The sequence below is a fragment of the Seriola dumerili genome, unplaced genomic scaffold (assembly GCF_002260705.1).
Source record: "Seriola dumerili isolate Sdu_G_001 unplaced genomic scaffold, Sdu_1.0 BDQW01002667.1, whole genome shotgun sequence".
Classification (NCBI taxonomy): Eukaryota; Metazoa; Chordata; class Actinopteri; order Carangiformes; family Carangidae; genus Seriola; species Seriola dumerili.
In genome coordinates this window covers 183,883-204,609 of record NW_019176922.1, presented here as the reverse complement: position 1 = coordinate 204,609, position 20,727 = coordinate 183,883, and the positions used below count along the sequence as shown (strand labels likewise).

Sequence of the window (20,727 nt, the reverse complement as noted above, 5' to 3'; positions counted from 1 at the left end):
TGTGTCTCTGTGTGTCTCTGTGTGTCTCTGTGTCTCTGTGTGTCTCTGTGTCTCTGTGTGTCTCTATGTCTCTGTGTGTCTCTGTGTGTCTCTGTGTGTCTGTGTGTCTCTGTGTGTCTGTGTGTCTCTGTGTGTCTGTGTGTCTCTGTGTGTCTCTGTGTGTCTCTGTGTCTCTGTGTGTCATTTTAGTTTCTGTCGTCCAGGTCAACTGTTTTTTTTTCATCTAGATTTGTTTCTTCTGACACTGGAAAGTTTCATGAGAAGGTTTTAATCTGTTTTATTTTTCCAGATGTTCAGATGAAATGGAACTTTATTTAAAACATGTAATTCATCTATTTCCTAATTCATTAACCTTTTATGTGCTGTTAAATATTTCCTGATCGTGACAGAGTGAGTCCAAATCTCATCAGCTGTTCAGCTTTTTATCTGTATCAAAGGAAACCAAACTTCTTCTCAGTGTTACTGCAACAAATAATCCATTACTTCTCACTAACGTCTAAAGACTGAGACTTTACTTTATTATTCAATGAGGAATGCAATCCCATGATTTGTTTATTTCCTTTTGCATCAGTTTATACATGTCATATAAATCATTACCTGTTATTAGTAAAGGTCAGAGGTTATCTCAGTGTAAGGAGCAGCACTTCCTCCGATGTGCAGCCTGACACTCACTTCATTACTTCCTGCTTTACTTTACAGCCGCTCCAAAACTGATTTGATCACGATCTGTGATGGAACAAAACTCTTTTTTAGCAAGTTTAATATTAACGTGTTTTCTAATCAAGTGCTGCAACGTTTTGCTTGTTGGACTTTCTTTCTTTCTGCCACTGAACGTTGATTCTGAGCTGAACACGACTTAGATTTGATGCAGATCATTTTACCTTTACGTGGTGCATGTGGCGTGATGAGTAATTCAACTTGATAAAACATCAAACCCCCTCTGCCATCTTGTTCTTTAGTAACTGTACTGTAATGACTATTACAGCCATCAAAGATAACATGTCTTCACTTTTTAGCAGGTCAATGATTATAATGTAATGTTGATAATCAAACAGTCATGAGTTACATCACAAAACAAAGTGAGATCCCAGTAAAACATGACTGTTCTAACTCCCACCACTGCTTGATCCATTGTGTCTTATTCTTGTGATCCTCTTCAAACACTCCAATAGCTGAAGTTGTGTTCATAAACTCAACCTGATCCTCCAGTGGTTCAACAGTCAGATAAACAGTGTGAATGTCCTGATGTGGTTCCTGGTTCTTCAGAGTTCCCCTCTGCTGCTGTCATTGGAGTTGTTGTTGGAGTGCTGCTCGTCCTGGCAGTCTGCACCGCTGGATTCCTCATCTCGAGAAGACGNGTGATCCTCTTCAAACACTCCAATAGCTGAAGTTGTGTTCATAAACTCAACCTGATCCTCCAGTGGTTCAACAGTCAGATAAACAGTGTGAATGTCCTGATGTGGTTCCTGGTTCTTCAGAGTTCCCCTCTGCTGCTGTCATTGGAGTTGTTGTTGGAGTGCTGCTCGTCCTGGCAGTCTGCACCGCTGGATTCCTCATCTGGAGAAGACGCAATGAAAGACAAGGAGGTGAAGAACAAAAGATTGTTTCACGTGTCATAAAGGCTGTTTTTTACTTCACAGCTGTATCTAACTGCACATCTGTGGCATTGTGTATGTGTTCGTGTTCTCTTTTTTACGGTAATTTTTCGGGGGCATTTTTGCCTTTATTCTGACAGCACAGTCGGGGGTGGGGTGGGGGTGTAATAGTGATACAGATGCTGCTGCTGTGTCTTTTTGTCCTTCAATACTTTCTGAATAATAATAACTGTGATACTGTTTCCTCTGTTCCAGGGTTTAAACGTGCCAGCAGTGAGTATCATCAGTTATCATATGTGATAGGTTTTGCTTTGTTTTGTAATATTTGGATGTTACTTTTGAGCTTTCTATTAAAATCATGAAAAATATTAAAAAGTCAGTGAGTCAGAAAATGAGACATTCGTCATCTGTCACTAATGAAATAGTTTTTCTCTTTGCAGCTTCAGACACTTCATCGTCATCAGCTGAAGCTCCAGTTCCTAACTGATCACAGTGAGTACTTCATCATGTTAGCTCAGTATAATACTCTTGTCTTTTCAGGTCAAATCACATTTAGACATGTTGTTGTGACGCAGCTGATGTTTTACATTCAAGAAGTTAGTCAGTAAAACTACAGGAAAATGATCCAGATGTGTCGGACGTAAAGTGAAAGGAGAGCGACGGTTCTGTATAAAAACTAACAGCTGCAATATTTCTCCTTGTTTGTTAATCTGCCTCGACAGGAGAGCGGCCAAGATCAGAGGATGATGATGAAAACCAACCAATGATTTTACCATCAACGTCTGAGTTTCTGCTTCTAAATGACAACAACAGACACAATATCAAGAAAATGGAATTGGTGAAATGTGCTTTAATTTCTGATAGTTTCATCTTTGATCATCATTCACACTCTTTACCTGCGTTCTTGCTTCAGTCCTGTGAACACACTGTGCCGCCACTGCTGGTACACACAGGTGTGTTTTTTTTTTTTGTTAAATGTGTGACAGTCGGAGCGGGCACAGGTATTCCTATAACACTTAATGACTAAATCACATCTGGAGAGAACAGATGCTGCCCTCCAGCTGCTTCTGCAGATGTGTTGTGGAGAGGGATCACTGCAGCAGCTACAGGAGACCAAAGACACCAGGAGAGAGAGAAAGAAGAGCAGAGAGCCACGGCCATGTTTGTTAATGAATGAACAATACGTGTTTGGATTTATCATTGACCTTGAACTAAATTTGTCCTTGTTTTCTATTCCAGTGTTTGACAGAGTTAAAGTGAAGGAGACTTAGGTTGAACACACTTCTGCTGGGATGCTGGTGTCTCTCCGTCCACTGTTATTTCATTGTACAGCCGTTTAAATCTCTCATTGATGGTGTGTAAACGATCTCTCATCTGTACAGCTGTTTTAGTGCGGTCTACAAGAAGATACTGTCAGCTATTCTTCTGTGGTCAACTGGATTTTGTTTGTTAGAAATGACTCCAGGTACAAATTATGTGTAGATAAAAATGATTTTATAATCTAGTGTCTAGTGTAATTATTGTAAGAGTTTTTTGGGTTCTGTTTATCTGTCTCTTTCTTTGGGATCTGTTCTGTCACTTTAATTGTGTGTGTGTGTGTTGCAGTGATATTTGCTACTTAAACTTTTACAGATTAGGGTTTTATAAATGAATAAAATGCTTCTGAAAACCCAGTTAAGAGTCACGTCTTAATTTCTTTAATAACATAAAAGGCATTCAGCTTATATTCTTTAGGTTTCAAGAACAGAGCAGCATTTAATTGACTCTAATTATATTTCTATTGGACTTTATCTGACTTAAATGTTTCCAGTTTGATAAATACATTTGACCTGAGTCATTAATTAAGACGAGAACATAAGATCCTTTAGTTCCACAGTGGGGAAACTTGCAGTGTTAAAGCAGCAAGTGAACAGTAGAAAAAAGAACAAATACTCAGAATTGAAAAAGATGAATAATAGATAGTATAGCATGTACAAATAGATATTAAACATTAGTGGCAGATAGGGAATATTTCACAGTTGGTGTGTGTGAATCATTGCACATGGGGAGTTGCTGGGTTTTGGTGTGTAATCTGAGAAACTGACACCATCACAAAGTCAGGTGACATCCCCAGGTGACTTCCTGTCATCAGCTCAGGTTAAGGTACATGATCTGTCCAGAGGGGGAGCTGTCACACCTTTGACTCCTCTTGAAAGACAAACTGTGATCAGCTGATGCTTTGATGCAGAGAAGAGGAAGAGCTGCAACCAGAGTGCAAACCTCACAGTGCTGAAATGTCCTGCATCAAGACTGACTTTGTCCCAGCTGTATAGGACCCTGATCTGTGTTTGAGTCTGACCTCTGACCCACCCAACATAGTTTAACTGAGAGAGGGAGGAAACATGAGCTGGATAAAGAAGAAGGTGACAGATTTATGACGTGCTGGATATCAGACAGACTGAGCTGCAAGTGAGGATCTCATATTCACATGACTGACAGAGAACAGCAGCATATGAAAGGGCAGATAAGTATAATAATAATAACCTACAGTAATGCTCTAGCTGTGGCTGGTAGTCAGAGTGTAACTCATGATACAACACAGGAGATCTGAGGCAGTGTACGATACACATCTGTGATAAGTCATGATACCTGAGTAACTGAGGAGGTAAATGTACTTGTGGAAGGAATCAGGAATCAAACCTGTGCTGTATTTATTCACTGCACTGTGAAGTATTATCACTTTCACAGAGTTTTATCAGCACTTCAGATGAAACATGTGGCAGAGAGTCTCAGTATTTTTGACACACAGCAACATGAACGTGTGAATATTTCAATGTCCAGCAGATTTAAACTGATAAAACTGAAAAACATTTCAGAGTGTGAACGTCAGTGTTCAGGACGACAGCTCCGCCTCTTTAACGCATTTGTGTCAGATTGTTAATATCATGATAAATCAGACTGTGTACTGATATGTCATGATATTTTGAGTATTTGTCACACGACCTGCTGTCTGATTTGGATTTTGAATTTTTACAGACATACTGACATAATTCATGACTGAATCATTTTCTTTGTCTGGTCTTTGATGTTTGATTCTTTATTTATGAATTCATTACTCAAACACTGAGATTTGAGTATTGATTGTTGAATTTTGATGATTTTCATTTTCACTGCTGCTGAGACTGTCATGGCAACAAGGCCATCAGTGTCTATAAAAAGATGTGACATACAGGAAATTGTTATGTTCATGCAATAATTGTGAATAATACATTTGACCATGACAGCACATTTATGACCTTGGAAACAATTTGACAAAACAATCTCAACCCAAGGTCCATTAACTGGCTTGTTCCTGAGCTTTCGACTGTACCACACAGTGTTCATCAGCAGATGGAGTTTGTTGTGTTGTCACAGAGCTGTAGAAGTTCAAATGTTTTTATTTTTGTTGGCATTTTCTGTCTGTTCATGAAGAGTCCCATTTACAGTGAGAAACAAGTCAAGTTAAATATATATATATATATATATATATATATATGTAGTAAAATGTAATGTATATAGTAAAATGTAAGTTTTATAACCTTTTAAAAAACAGTTTTACAAAAATTTGAACAAGATGTTAGAATTTAAATCAAGTAAATAAAACAAAATATTACCAATATAGTTGCCTCTGGAAATCAACAACTGTTACAGACCAGGTAGGTGGACTCAATTGGCAGAGACTGGAGGCAGATGGCGGTTAAAAGAGTTTTATTGTTAGAGAAGGTGCGGGGCAGATGAAGGGACAGATGATGAGGCGGCTGATGGCTGGAGGAGTGTGGCAGGCAGGAGAGCTGAGCCGGGCCGGGGATCTGGAAGCTGGAGGCCGGGTGGGAGTGCAGGTGATCCTGGGCAGAAGAGAAACAGGTTAGAATGGGTATACGGCAGACTGAATGGAGACAACTAGAATAAGTTTTCAGGAGCTGGAGACGGAACTAACTCGGTAGCTGAGTCTACAATCCAGCGCTGACTGACTGACGCAGGGAGCTTAAGTAGGCTGAGGCAGCAGACAGCAATCAGTGACACCTGGGCACTCCAGCACAGCCGACCGGCATCAGCAATTAGCAACCTGCACAGAGAGGGGGAGAGGACTGGGAGGCAGAGGGCATGACAAACTGCTTATAAACTCACTCAATAGATAATCTCAGTAAATTTTCTATCATCAGATTATAAAGCTCTTACCAAGAAACCTTCCTGGAAATAAAAGATGTTTCAAATAAAAGCCATCTCTCACTGCCTAGAATAAAACTCTGGTGGGAAAATACTGAATCCTCTGTTTATTTACTTTGTTGAGTTAAAAGCAGTGAACTTTAAATGTACTGAGTCTAAAAATACTGGAATCAGTCTAAAACTTACTCCCCACCCCCCGTGTATTTTAACAGGCAGGTTGCTAAAACCCTAAAACTTACAAAAATATCCTGAGGGACACAACCTCAGTGTCCTCAGTGGTGCCTGTATGGCCATGACTGTAAATCATGTTTGTTTCTCACAAAGTATTAACTTGTCTGTTTCTTCATCTCATCTCACTGTAACAGCAATAGTAAAGTGAAAAACAGCCTCAGGAGTCAAAACATCAACAGTGGAATGAAATTTCCAAACTTCAGTGAACACAGCTTCATATCAGATCAGGAGGAATCAGCTTGTGAGACGGAGCTGAACTGATCTGATGTCTGTGTTTAACAAGTTCACAGGCTCATTTTCTGCTTTGGTTTTATTTCGTAACTTGTTTTTATTTCAAAATAAAAGTTTGAACAAAGATTGGAAATTACTGCATGTTATATCATCTGTTCTCACATTTTAAGTATTTTGTGCCACAATAAACGTGTAGACCTAAATTAATGCGTTATGTTAAACATAATAAAAATAGCTTCATGTGCTGTATATGAACTTACTGTATATAGATAAGCTGCTTTTTAAATCTTATTTTATAATCAGATGGTATTACTGATTGTTAAAAATAAATCTAAATATTGGTTGTTGATATTTCAGAGCTGTTCAGTCACAGGTCGCTCGTACAGAACAAAAGAACAAGAAGAAGATGCTGCTGTCTCCCCACAAGCTCCAGAGTGACTGATCTGCAGCTCACAGTGACCTCTGACCCCAAATTAATACATTTCTGCTCATTACATCACATTAACCTACAAAACATTGTGCAAGGTCTGAACAGCACTAATTACTTTTTCTTCTTTCTCTCTCTGCTGCTTCCTTTCTTTCTTCACTCCGTCTCTTCATCGTCCTCCGTACGTCTGTTCCACACCTCGTGCAAAATACACAACCACACACCAGCTGTGATATTTACCCCTTTCAACTAAAAGAGGCAGCAGTGCTTTTCCACAAGTTTAAAGTGGAAATTGTTGTGACGCAAAGTTTGACTGACCTCTGACCTCTGGTTGAGTTTAAGGTCTGTTGTACCCAGCATTATCAGGAGCCAGAAACAACAACATGTCAGAATCTATGCCTGAAGACCGAGGAGTGTGCCCCAGTTCACAATGCATTTATGTATCACTAAGCATCCGAGTGTACAAGCAAAGACTTTAGAGCTGTAGCACTTTCATAGCGTAAACAGCACCAAACAAAACCTGACAAGAACCACATGAAACCATTTGACAGCTAAACCCATACAAGAAGGATAAACTATAGAAAATAACAGAAACTATAGCAACAAGTGTGAAAGAGGTTGTAAGCGGACAGCTGACTGAAGAGAGATGTGATTGGATAATTCATAGCAGATCCAGAGTCAGTTCTCTGTAACGGATTGTTGTCATAGTGTCATAAATGATGAATAATCAGCCTGGGGCCTAAATCAGCTCCACAGCGTTTCACTGTTATGGAAAAAACATTGAACTATGACCCATGGATATTATGGTACATTGAGAGAGTAAGAAGTCATTTACAGATATGATAACAGTAACACACCTGGCAACACTGACTGCACCACCATCACACCCTGCGTCACTGTTTGCTGTGGTCTGTTGAAGAACATGTAGCTACTACAGGAAGATATATAATCTATATAAAGATATATAATCTGTCCCATGACTGACTCCTCTGTCTTTCACTTTATAATTCTTTATTATTCAGGGTTTTACATTTAGATGTTTTGATCATTTTCAATAATATGAGGAACTATGACAGAGTACTACAGGTTCTAGTTATAATGTAAGTACTGTACATTTAGCCTTATAGTCATTAATAAAGGTGAAAGTTGAGAGCAGTTGCAACACGCACAATTTTTACAACAACGTGCACGGATCAGGTGATGATCAGCAGTGAGCAGGAAGAGCCTTCATCAACCGGAGCTCAAGCCTCCACGTCACTAACTATTTAAATACAACATTTACACCTGGAGAAAAGATGTGACGCATGTTGCTCTGTTTGTGTAACAGTCACGACTGATACTGAAGAGCTGAGAACAGAGGCTCTGACTTCAATCTCTGTTTGGTTTTTCAGTTCAATCTAGATTTCCTAACATTTTCTAAAGTGATGATAAACTCTGCCACAGCAGCAGCAAAATGAAAAGCAGCATCAGGTGTTCAAACCTGGTTCAAACATCAACAGTGGAGTTGGATTTCTCTTGTTGCAGCAGTTTGCAGCGTTCACAGCTCCAGTCAGTCCAGGAGCATTTAGCCTGTAGCACAGAGCCCAGCTGACCTTTGTCTTTTATTTCTTTCCTTCTGGTTTTCATTTGAAAAGTGAAACACTGGAGTAAATTATTGCTTCATGTTCACTGTGTCGTGTTGTTCTATGGTCTGTCCTGACAGTAGGTCTGATTTGTGCCGACACTAATGTGCACGCCTGAAACTCAACAAAACATCTTATTGGAAATGGACTTTAAAAGAATATCAGATGTTTCCTCCATCTCTTTTAATGAGCAGATATTACTGCAAACTGATCATCTGAAATAAACCCCCTGTTAGTTCTTGTGTTTGTCCTCCACAGTCCACACTGAGAGACTGTACTGCTGCACGTCAGCTGGAGGGTTGAACCACTGGAGGGAGCAGTTCACCACATTTATTCCCTGTAACATCAAGACAACAACACTTGGATTTGTTTGTTTGATGTTGACATTTTAATCAGAACTGTCACACAAAACAAAAGAAGAAGAAAAAGACGCTGCTGTCTCCACACAAGCTCCAGAGTATCTGATCTGTAGCTCACAGTGACCTCTGACCTCTCAGAAAAGATCTACATCTCTGCTCATCACGTCACATGAGTCTATAAAACATTTACAGAGTGTGAGCAGTTTAAGTTATAACACTCCTGTCATATGTGAACAAAGTGACAAACCAAAATAAAGTGTCTCCTCTCAGCCTCCGTCCTCTGTCACAGGCTGAAATGAGAAGATTTTACTTTCACTTTCGTTTGTAACCTCAGTCAGTCAGTTTAACCCAGATTTAAGTGACGCACATGCTCAGCCTAAATTCTCATTGGCTCAGATGAAGGTTGAAGTTCGACAGCTCCATATCTTCCCCTGAGTTGTGCTCTAGTGCTGGAGCTGAAAACACAGTGTGTCTTTCTCTGGACAAAGAAACGCATTAGTTACATTTGTATCAAAGATTGAAATCCTCTCTGTCACAATGAAGACCTTGATTTTTCTGCTTCTTCTGGGAATACACGGCGCGGCGGCAGGTGAGTTACACATGTTTAAATTGTTTAACTATAAAAGGAAAAGTCCCAGGTCTTCCTTGCAGAGATGTAAAGACCCAAAGTAACAAACTCATTATCTTAAATTTCAAGTTAGTAAATCCAGCCTGTTCATGGTATTGATACTTGATATGGCAAGAAGGAATGCAAATATTCTATTCTTGAAAAAGGCAGTTGAAAAGTGTCTTTTCTCTTCTTATTTTACTTTATCAGGATCATTGAGATCGATACGGTCCCAACGCAGAGAAAAGTCCAACACACTGTCAGATAAATATTGAAAACATGAAAATAAGATAAAAAGGGGGCATTAAGATAAAATGTTTCTTATCCACAACTACACATTATGCACTTGACAATTGGAATCTTTATTGTTCATGTCTTATGTAAAAAGTTGTGCGCTCTGAATGGCATGCTCAGTGTCAGTAGTTTTATTAGTTTTATTTAGTGTGAAAAATGTATATGAAAAATAACAAACAACCTACTGAACATGAAACGTAAGTTCATATTGTCCTATTGCTATTGTCTGATCTGTTTTCTTAAATTATATAATATTTTAAAATGTTCAATCCTCAGAAAATTCCACTGTTTGGTTTGTTTGTTGGGGGCCGATTATAATATAATGAAATAGAAGAAGTTTTAGTCAGTTAAATATAGAAAATAAATTTAAAATCAATCACATCCAGAGTGTTCTGGCCACAATAAAAGGGAGATACAATATGGTTAACAGGTATTTACAGGTTATTTGATTAAAAACGAATTGAACCAAATTAAAGTGTCATATTAAATCTTTGCATGGTAATCAGTAAAGTCAGTGATGTGTGGTGTGCAAGGAATGTGGGTGCAGGTGTTGTGAGGTGCAGAACAAATTGATTGAACTAAGGCAACATAACCAAACCCAAAATGTGGTGTGCCTGTGGAGACGACCAGAGAGAGAATGGTTAGTTTGCAGCCCAGACTTATGTATCCTGGAACACACTCTGTGCCACATGTGTTCCACATACCCCAGTCAGCTACCTGACAGACAGATTTGTATGGTACAACCAAACCCCAAGAGGACCCAGAGGTCATCACAAGAGTTTATAGTAAAAACGAATTACAAAATGCTTAGAAGAAAGTCAGGTACATAATTACATGACCTAAATATCTGACTTATTTAATGTTTTGTTTCTGAAATAAATTTTTAAAGACAAGGCATCATCATATAATAGTAAAGTTTATGGGCCAGAATTAGGGGTGGGCGATATGACGATATTAGATCGTGAAGGATTACAACGTGAAGACGATCTTTCAAACTGCAGAGATCGTGGGATCGTCTAGGGCACATTCTATAATTTGCAGTTCTATGCTGATGCACCGACGCACCAGACGTATTGACGTCGTCAACCTGACCGACCAATCATAGCGAATTACGGGCAGTGATGCACTTTCCTACCCGCCTCCTTGTTTGTGTGTGTAGCGGTAGCACATGGAGAGCGATGGCTGAAAGCCAAACGGAGTCGGTCGCTAAAAAAAATTCCACCTCCATTATATGGAATTGGTTTGGATTTTCCGCAACTGATCAAGCGCAAGCAAATGTAATCTGCAAAGTTTGCACAGAAACCGTTCGCACGTCGGGTGGTAACACAACGAACCAGAATGTTGTTGTTGTTTACCTTAAACTTTACGTTGTTTGCACATGCAGGCAAAACTGCGACTATTTAAAATAAAATCTGTTAAGAAAGGTTCTTTGGTCTAAATTGTCTGTTTTTCTTTTTCCAATTTAAGATCGTGATAAAATCGAAATCGTGATTTTATTTTTAAAAAATCGTGATATGATATTTTTGCCATATCGCCCACCCCTAGCCAGAATTTGTATGTAAATGTATTTTTATTTTTGAAAATAACTGTTTTGAATTTGACACCTGTAATGAACAAACCTGTAATCATGAATTTTAAATTTCTCTTACAGTGACTCACTCTCTTAAGTATTTCTACACTGCATCTTCTGGAGTCCCAAACTTTCCAGAGTTTGTGATCGTTGGTTTGGTTGATGAAGTTCAGACTGATATCTGTGACAGCAACATTAAGAGAGCAGTACCCAAACAAGACTGGATGAACAAAATCACAGCAGATGATCCACAATACTGGGGCCGGCAATCTCAGATCTGTATGGATACCCAGCCATCCTTCAAAGCCAACATTGAAACTGTAAAGCAGCGCTTCAACCAAACAGGAGGTTTGTTCTCACTTTTCACCTCTAAACAGTGTTATTCATATTTTCATCATATATTTTAATAACCCCAATCCACCTGTGTGCAGCAGGATCCAGTGATTCATCAGCATTATTTGAACATTACCTTTATAGATAGTAATATTGAGTTAAAACAGTCTTTTGACAATCCAACATACTCTAGTGTTATTATATTGATGTTTAATTAAAAAAGAAATTGATGTGAAGCAGGTGAGGTTGAAGAGAGGGTGAACCAGCATTACTCCACACACACACGTCCTCTTCACACTCTTATAATATACAGGTGTGAGTTTTAGCAGCTAACAGTCAACACATGCTGAGGCCGGAGGAAAAACCACTAACTCAATGCAACAGTTTCCTCCTGACTATGAGAAATATAAACCCGTTTGAAACCAAGACATAAGTTATTTAAAGACAAGCTGACAGTAACTGGGTCAGACACATCAAGCTACAGTCTTCAGCTACGTTAGCTTGTTAGTTAAGAGAAAAGCAGCTACAATGCAACGTCAGTGAGCGTTAGCTCGACTCACCGTGACTAACTGAACTGATAACAAATCAACAAGAGAAATACTGAACAGCTCAGTTCAGTTAAACTCACTGTCAAACTGTGAGTCCAGAAGAAATGCCTCCATAGTTTAGCTCCACCTCCATCACACGGTCCTGAGCCAGATGGCTGCGCTAGCTTCACCAAGAGCTGCTCGCTGCTTCTTCTTCTTCAGGCTTCATTTGAGCTCATTCGTGGCTCTGCTTATGTAATACTTTAAACACCATGAACAATAAAAACACACAGAGTGGTGGAAAACAACGCCGACGTCAGTGTGACGTCAGAGCTAACAGGAAGTGTGACGTCAGCTCACCGACTCGGCCCAATGTCCCCAACACCGACCTCACAGGGAAAACTTTACATTTAACAAGAGAGTTACAAACCAAGCAGCGCACAAATGAACAGGAGCGAGCAGCTGAATGAATGAAACAACGTGAATCACAGCGGAGAAAAGGTGAATCAAGTAGATGTTTCCTTGAGAATCAACATGAGCAGACGTTAGTGTCAGTCCTCTGCTCTCCGTCAGTGGAAACATAAAGAATAAGATAAAGGCTCCGTGTGCCGCTCGCTGTGTTGTTGTGTTAACTGGTGACTCCAGCCGTGATAATCACACAGCACAGGCAGGAGGTTTGTCAGTCATGTGACCCATCGGGGCCGAGTGAGGGAGGGAGGAACTGACAGCGAAGCTCCCGTTCACTGAGAGAACAACGAATGAACCAACACACACACGCTGTTCATTTTAAATATACACAGAAGTGTGTGTGTGTGTGTGTGTGTTTAAAAGCAGCTCGGTTCATCCAACACAGTCTGATTTAAAACTGACTCAGCGTGTGTGAAAGAAAGTACTACACACTCATTGTGTACATTTTCAACACGCTCCTTCTAAGAGTGTGTTATAGAGCTGGAACCATCAGTGGATTGATCCATCAGCTGATCAGCAGAGAATTAACTGACAATAATAGTGATGATCAGATAATCCTGTTTCATCAGGTAAAACATGTCAGATGTTTTTCAGGCTCCTGTTTCTCAAATATTAGAATGAAGTTTGTCTCTTTGTTGTAGATGATTAGAAATGAAACACTGTTCAGTGTTGGTCGATAAAAGGAAGGATTTGAAGATTTCTCCTCCGTCTCTGAACTTGTGGACATTTTCACTCCTGTCTGATACGTTAAAGTAGAACAACAGATGAGATTTATTTTACTGCACTGACCACAGTGTGTTCACCAGATAATTCATATATAGAAGAATTACACGTTAGATTAGATTCACTTTACTTAAGCACAGTGTCTATGGCGTAATACATTTATTTAGTGCTGAAAAATTGGATCAGTTCATTGATTATTTGATCAACAGATTAATCGTCAACAATTCTGATCATCAAATAATCACTGAAGTCTTTTATCGAGCAGAAAAGACAAAAAAAGGTGATTCCACTTTCTTACATCTGAGAATTTCTTTTTTTGTCATTTTAAATTAAATAACTGAGTCGAACAAAAGAAGCAACATGAAGAGTTCAGATTAGTGAATGGTAGACTGATTAAGTAAAATAATGATAAATAGATAAAGATAAAGTGTGTGTGTGTGTGTGTGTGTTCCTGCAGGTCACATGAACATCAGGGGTCTCACACTCAAATGAGCTGGGGGCCATTGCTGGCCCTGTCATCTCAGTGGGGGGGGCACTTCAGTGTTCGGGTATCAAAAAAAAAGCAGAAATATTTCTGAGAACTTGGTTTATTTTCAAACATTGTTTGATAATAATACAAAACTATGAAATTAACAGTGAGTGCAAATGTTTTTGGCCTCATTCTTAAATGACTAATCAAAGCCTTTCATGAACTAACGGACTGCACTTCTGTTCACACTGTCTTCACACTGAATAACACAAAAAGAGCTCTAGCTTTGAAGCCACATTTTAACAGTTGGTGCAATTTCAGTGAAAATGCAGTGAAACTTGGAGCTTTGTCCCGTAACTGTTCATAGATATCACCTGAGAGTCCGTTAATCCGCTCTGCCACAGCGTGTGCCGACGGGGGAAAGGTTGTTAAACAGGCTTTTCTTTTCGGGACACAGAATATCAGCAACTCGTAGCACGCAGTCCTTCAGAAACTGCCCCTCGGTGAACGGCTTTCCCGCCTCGGCGATTCATTCACTGACCGCGTAACTTGCTTCTACGGCAGCATCCGCGTCCTCAGCAGCTTTGTGGGGAAAGTTGTTGCTGGGATAGCTGTCCTCTGTGTAGCTGCTCGGCTCGCTGCTTCCTGTCCTCTCCCCTGTTTGTCACAACGCTCTCTGTGTTCACTCGCGTAATGTCGCTTGGTATTATATTCCTTAAGAACGGCGAGTTTCTCTTTACATGTGAGGCAGATGGCATTTCCACTGAACTCAACAAAAAAAATAATCCAATGTCCATCTTTCTTGAAATTGTCTGTGTTCGTCATCCACTTTGCTTTTACGTTTGGAGAGCGACGTCTTCGGCTTCTTCTGCTACTAACTTTTCTTGTTCTTCTGCGCTTCTCGTCGCCAGCTCTTCCCTTGAGATCATTTTGGATTTTTTAATTTTATTGGAATAGTTTTTATAAATTAAATTGCACGTGAAATTATTGTCCTGATTGTGGAAAACAAATAAATAAAAATAAACTTGAAGGGCCAAATTGCATTTCATTTTTTACGTCAAGTCGCGGGCCGGATGTAGAGAGGCCGGGAGTTTGAGACCCCTGGTGTAGATAAAGTGTGTGTGTGTGTCTCTGTGGGTTAGTAAGTGTGTGTGTGTGTGTGTGTGTGTGTGTGTGTGTGTGTTGGGATCGGACTCAGTTTCCCAGCAGCCTCTGCTTCTCTGTCTCTCTCTTAGGAGTAAACACAGATGGCTCAGATGGTGACTGGCTGTAAGTGTGTTGGTGTGTGTGTGGATCAGTGTGTCTCTGTGGTAAAGATGTGAAATCAGCTGTTAATGACTGACTGTGCTGATCTCAGTCTGTTTACAACAATATCTGTCTCTGTCTCAGGAGTCCACGTTTACCAGAAGATGTACGGCTGTGAGTGGGACGATGAGACTGGAGAGGTTGATGGTTTTCGACAGTATGGCTATGATGGAGAAGACTTTGTAGTATGGGACTTGAAGACAAACACCTGGATCGCTCCAACACCACAGGCTGTCATCACTACAAACAAGTGGAATCATGACAACGCTGAGTTAGAATACAGAAAGAACTACCTTGCCCAGATCTGTCCTGAGTGGCTGAAGAAGTATTTGGACTATGGGAGGATCCTTATGCTGAGAACAGGTACAATCACATGATCTGATGAAGTTTCATGAACAACAGTCTTCACATGTTTCCTCTGTTTCTAACCAACAGTAACAATAAATACAAACCAACATCCAGAGACCGACTGTGTCAGTTTACACACATTTATATTTCTCTCATTTTCTCTCACCTCTACCTCTCTTTCCTTTCCCCCACTTTCTCTCTGTCACTCTCTCTTACATATTTATCACCACTTTTCTTCCTCTCTGCCTCAGTGTCTCTTTCACTCTGTCTTTCCATCACTGTCTCTTCACCTCCGCTCTTTCTAACCTCTCTCTCTCTCCCTCCTCACATTTCTTCATCTGTCTTTTTCCTCTGTCCCACCACACCTTTTTTTAAAATTACATTTGGCATATATATTAAAATGTGTAACAAAAGTATTCAAAACACATCCCATCAAACAGGAACGGTAATGTTAGTGTGCAGAAAATTATAAGAAACTACAAGCTGTTTTTCTGTTTCTCCCTCCAGAGCTTCCCTCAGTGTCTCTCCTCCAGAAGACTCCCTCCTCTCCAGTCAGCTGCCACGCTACAGGTTTCTTCCCTCACAGAGCTGCGATGTCCTGGAGGAAAGATGGAGAGGAGCTTCATGAGGGCGTGGACCAAGGAGAGATCCTCCCCAACCCTGATGGAAGCTTCCAGATGAGTGTTGACCTTTCATCAGTCAAACCTGAAGACTGGAGGAGGTACGACTGTGTGTTTCAGCTCTCTGGAGTGAAGGAGGACATCGTCATCAAACTGGACAAATCAGTGATCAAGACCAACGGTAAGATTTGAATCAGAAGTGATGAAGGTGGGAAACATGTTTAACTATAATATTCCTGCACTTCATGTATTGTCGTGTGTGTAGGATGAGAAGTTCTCTCTCATGTTGTTTGGTTTTTGGTCAGTTTCTTTCATCCAGTTTTAAATGTTTTTCAGGCTGGATCAGTATTAAACCAACACGTATCTCACTTTAGTATCATCATGTGATTCTGACAAATGCAGGAAAACAACTGATATCTTTCTAATAAGTTTCCTTTCTGATTAAAGTGGAAGTTTTAAAGTGCGTGTCCACCACATCTTCTGTACTGCTTGTTGACTGTTACTTTAATACAAGAACAATGTCGACAGTTAAACATGATTTTATTCATTTTTTTCTTTATTTTCTACATTGAAATTTACCACCTTTATAAATTCATTCTAGAGCTGAAATCATTGTAAAAATATAATTCTAGGTTTCTGCAGGAATCAACAGACAAAGTTTGAGTTTGGATTATTGTCTAACCTCAATTTAGAGATTATAGCCACTGCACTGACTCAACCATTTGTCAGTTATAGAAGATGAATAGAGAGTAAATGATGTAATAACTGGGTGAATATAAATGTATCTGTCAGTAAATGGGTCAGACTCAGGTTTATTGGCCCAGTTGTTCACAGTAATGTGACTGTGATTGTCAGAAGGTCTCATAGTTCTCACACACAGTGACAAGAACAGACGTGTAAACAAAGACAACAACAGCACACACAGATAAATGATCACACACACACTCATTATTTACAGACCAGAAGGGATGAAAAGTGAGAGTAACAACACCAGGACAAACTAACATATGGTGTGTATACACAGACTGAACTGCCGTTGTACAGGGAGGTGGTGTGGTCGTCTCTTCTGACCTGCTTCATCACGACAGGTTGTGATTGGTTTGTTGTGTTTTGCTCCACAGAGAAGTCCCCTCCCCTGATCGCCATCATCATCGCTGCAGTGGCGGTTCTCGCTCTCGTCATCGGCGCTGTTGGATTCTTCATCTACAGAAAGAAGAGTGGTGAGAAACCAAACCACAGACTCTTTGATTTTAGACTTTGAGTTGATGCTTTATCCAGATTTTAAAAGTGAAACAAACTTCAGTTCCCAGCCAAACAGAATGTGTTTCAACCAGTGAGAGCTGCAGGGTTTACAGCCACAGTCTGATGATCATGTGACTAAAGCATGATGGGTGAAGGGAGTGGTTACAGGAAAAGAAATAATGTCAGATCTAAACAACAGGGAGAAGGGATCTGTATCAGTTTGAGTTTTAGTATTTTCAGCTGCAACAACTGAAATTATTTGTATTTTCTTTTCATTTCAGCCAAGCGTCCTCCATCTCGTAAGTAACGCTTGTTTCTACTGTGTTTTCTGTGATGTCACATGATCTCTGTAGAGTAAAAAGGTTCTTGTGTTTTGTGCTGAAGACGTTCTCAGGACTGTTTCCTGCAGTTTCAGCTGTTTGTAAAACAGTCAGTTCAGAGGAGGATGTGGGCTAACAGTGTGTTTCTGACCTTACAGCTGTGAGCAACCCGGAGGTCATGGAGCAACTGAATCCAAGCGCCTGAGCAACAAACACTCCAGCCTGAACACAGTGAGTTACTGCAGACGTTCAACAAAGCTGCTTTAAACTTTGTGCCAAACAACTTTATGTAATTGTTTCTTTATCCACCGTCAAACTTCTGTGACACGTTGTAGTTGTAAAGAAAAGCTTTAACTTTAAATGGGTTTTCTACACAGATGTTTTATATTGAGTTAAATGAGATGGTTCTGAGAAAGACACAGATGCTCTCAGAAACCTTCAGACCAGTGGGACAGATAAAGTGTTGTATTAATCTTCTGCAGAAGCAGAGTAGGTAAATACTCAGTTTACATAATGTTAATCCTTAAATGACTGTATCATGGCTGTTTTAGGTCCAGATGATACTGTCAACATGTAAATATGTGGCTTTGTGGAACTGAACTCTCCAGACATTTACAGTCACTTCATGTAACGTTGTTCTTTGTGTCTCTTCAGGTTCATGGAGACATTCAGCTCTGGATCAAGGAGCCGTGTCACCACATGCTCCTCCATCAACTGGGAATCCACTGATTATTCATCAACAAAACATAAATTTATAGAGTCAGGGCTGGAAATCTATTGGTTGGAATAAAGAGAACACAGAAAAATGAATTGACAAATATCAAAAATAAAAGGTGATCATTTAGTTTAAAATGAAAAAGTGGAATTACCACTGATAAAATATTTGCTTAGATATTGGTAAATGAAATGATTATTTTTTCTTTACCTGGGGCGAAATTAAACACTGATATTCAAATCAATGAAAGCGTCACAGCTGTGTTCAAACACAGACAATTCATTTAGGATTTAAGATTTGTGTGTTCATCTAAATCTAACCCACCATATTTACACTTTCATATTTCTGGTGTTGGGTTTTCTTGTAAAATCAATATTGATAATACAAATCTAAATATACAGAAATATAGACACACACACATCCACACTCTGTACATGCTTTCCCCTTGTCAAATACATACACTAGTGTCTGGCGATATGATGATGTCACCTGGAGATAACTGGTTCCCTGGTCGAATAAAACCACAATACTGCGAATCAATCAGCAACATCCAAAAACATGCAACATGAAATGGAGATTAACCATGTGATTGGCTTCCTGCCTGGGACTGACTCCAGGCCCCTCAGACTCTCAGCAGGATAGAAACTGGATGGATGGAGTTTTGCGTCACTGTGGTGAATGAACTCTTTAATTGACACATATTTCCATCTGGTCACTGCTGCATCTCTAAACAGTCACTCATTTAGTTTCCAGGAAATATACTACTTCATTACTACACATGAAGTAACATCAAATTACATATACAATGATAGGTGGTATCACTCCTAGACACACACACACACACACACACACACACACACACACACACACACACACACACACACACACACACACACACACACACACACACAAAACACAAGCATCAGCATTTATTTCCATTTCCATGTGTAAATATATTTTGCTTGTATATTTCTTTGAAACTGATAAAAGTTAAAATATTGTTTCGTTTAGATTCTAATCAGGCCGAAGTGAAAAATAATTTATGTCTATCTTAATGAATGAAGAGTATATTGTTTTTTGTTCCATATTATCCATAATTAGATGTGTTTTAAACATTATGTTTTGAGTTTATTCTTGATTGTTAAAGGGCTGTGGGATGTTTTAAGATTCTCAGCACCGATAGAAAACATTTCCTGTTGGTGTTCAGGGACGAGGGACTGTTTCTCTCTCAGCTTTGCAAACATTTAGAAATTGAACAGTGACGCTCAAAATGTCGTCCTGTGTCGGGTTATAGAAATGAATATTAATGAAGTTGGTTTTTCATGCATTTGTACTTTTGTTTTGCTCCTTTAATAAAGTCCCCAAAATTCCACATCTGTATGATTTCGTGTCTTCTTTGATTTCTCAGTGTATGCTTACACATCTGTGAGTGAAGCCACAGGGCTGAGTATTACCTGAGTATTCACTGTTGTCTCAGGCTAAATGAACATGTCTGACCTGTAAATGTGAAACTAAAGAGCAGGAAGAACTGAATTATTAAGGCAAACAGAATTGAAGAGGAAATTTGATTTTACACACGACAAGAAAATGATAGTGATGATTTTGTTAAAGACCTCGTGAAATTATTTTGCATCCTTTATGTCTGGTTCGCTGGTGTCTCTAATAAGAAAGGTCTTAACATAATATACGTAGATTCTCTTAGTTATTTGTTTATCATACGCAGCTTTTACTGTTTTATCAACAGAAAATAGAGGGAATACTGAAGTGTAAAACCACTGGTACGGACTGGTAAGGTAAGGTTTATACTCTTGTCCTGCAGGGACACTTGTCTTGGGCTCCAAGCTCCTACATCACATTACACACTCAACAATATCTCACTGCACATAAACACAAATACATAAATCACACATACAAATGTACACAAAACCTAAATTCACAAAGTGAATGTGGGGCAGTAGTTCTATAACCAGCTGTAGTAGATGGTGATAAACAATAGTTTCAGTAGTAAAACCAGTTCAAATAATAGAAGGCAATAGTTTCAATATTAAAACCAGATATAAAAATAGAAGAAACCCAGATATACCAGATATAGTTTTCCAACTTGTTGTATTTTAATATGTTGATGGAGGATGAAACAAACAGATTTTTGCACTGGTTCAATCAGTTTGGCCTCCTGAACCTTCAGTGTGGGTTCAGGATGGTGGGTCATTCAGAATCGTCTGCACCCGCCTACATAGAGTTTAGAGATAGATAGATAGATAGATAGATAGATACTTTATTTATCCCCTAGGGGAAATTCATGTTTCTTTCTGCTTCTCATTGTGCATGTGGACAATATATTTTTGTATTTCATCAACATGTTTAAGTCGAGCTGATTCACTCATCTCTTGCTCATGTTGAACACACCCAGACTCAGAGTGGTGCTTTGGTTTTCCCCTGAAAAAAACCTGTTGCACTAAAATCTGCCTAGCAACTGATGACATCTGTCAGGAAATTCTCCAGTTCTGTGGCTCCTCCAATCAAGTAAATTGTTCTA

General features: G+C 39.4%; 1 protein-coding gene and 1 pseudogene across 1 annotated transcript; both read left to right on the top strand.

The window, feature by feature from the left end:
• Nucleotides 1-3,182, top strand: part of LOC111239436 — a 10,356-nt pseudogene extending 7,174 nt beyond the window's left edge.
• Nucleotides 3,183-9,103: 5,921 nt separating this feature from the next.
• LOC111239426 (major histocompatibility complex class I-related gene protein-like) lies at nt 9,104-19,563 on the top strand. The gene is made up of 8 exons (XM_022769305.1): nt 9,104-9,239; nt 11,203-11,469; nt 15,031-15,309; nt 15,802-16,095; nt 17,036-17,134; nt 17,438-17,455; nt 17,635-17,707; nt 18,131-19,563. The coding sequence occupies exons 1-7, from the start codon at nt 9,188-9,190 to the stop codon at nt 17,679-17,681; spliced, it is 1,056 nt and encodes a 351-aa protein (XP_022625026.1). The 5' UTR covers nt 9,104-9,187; the 3' UTR covers nt 17,682-17,707; nt 18,131-19,563.
• The last annotated feature ends 1,164 nt before the right edge of the window (nt 19,564-20,727 follow it).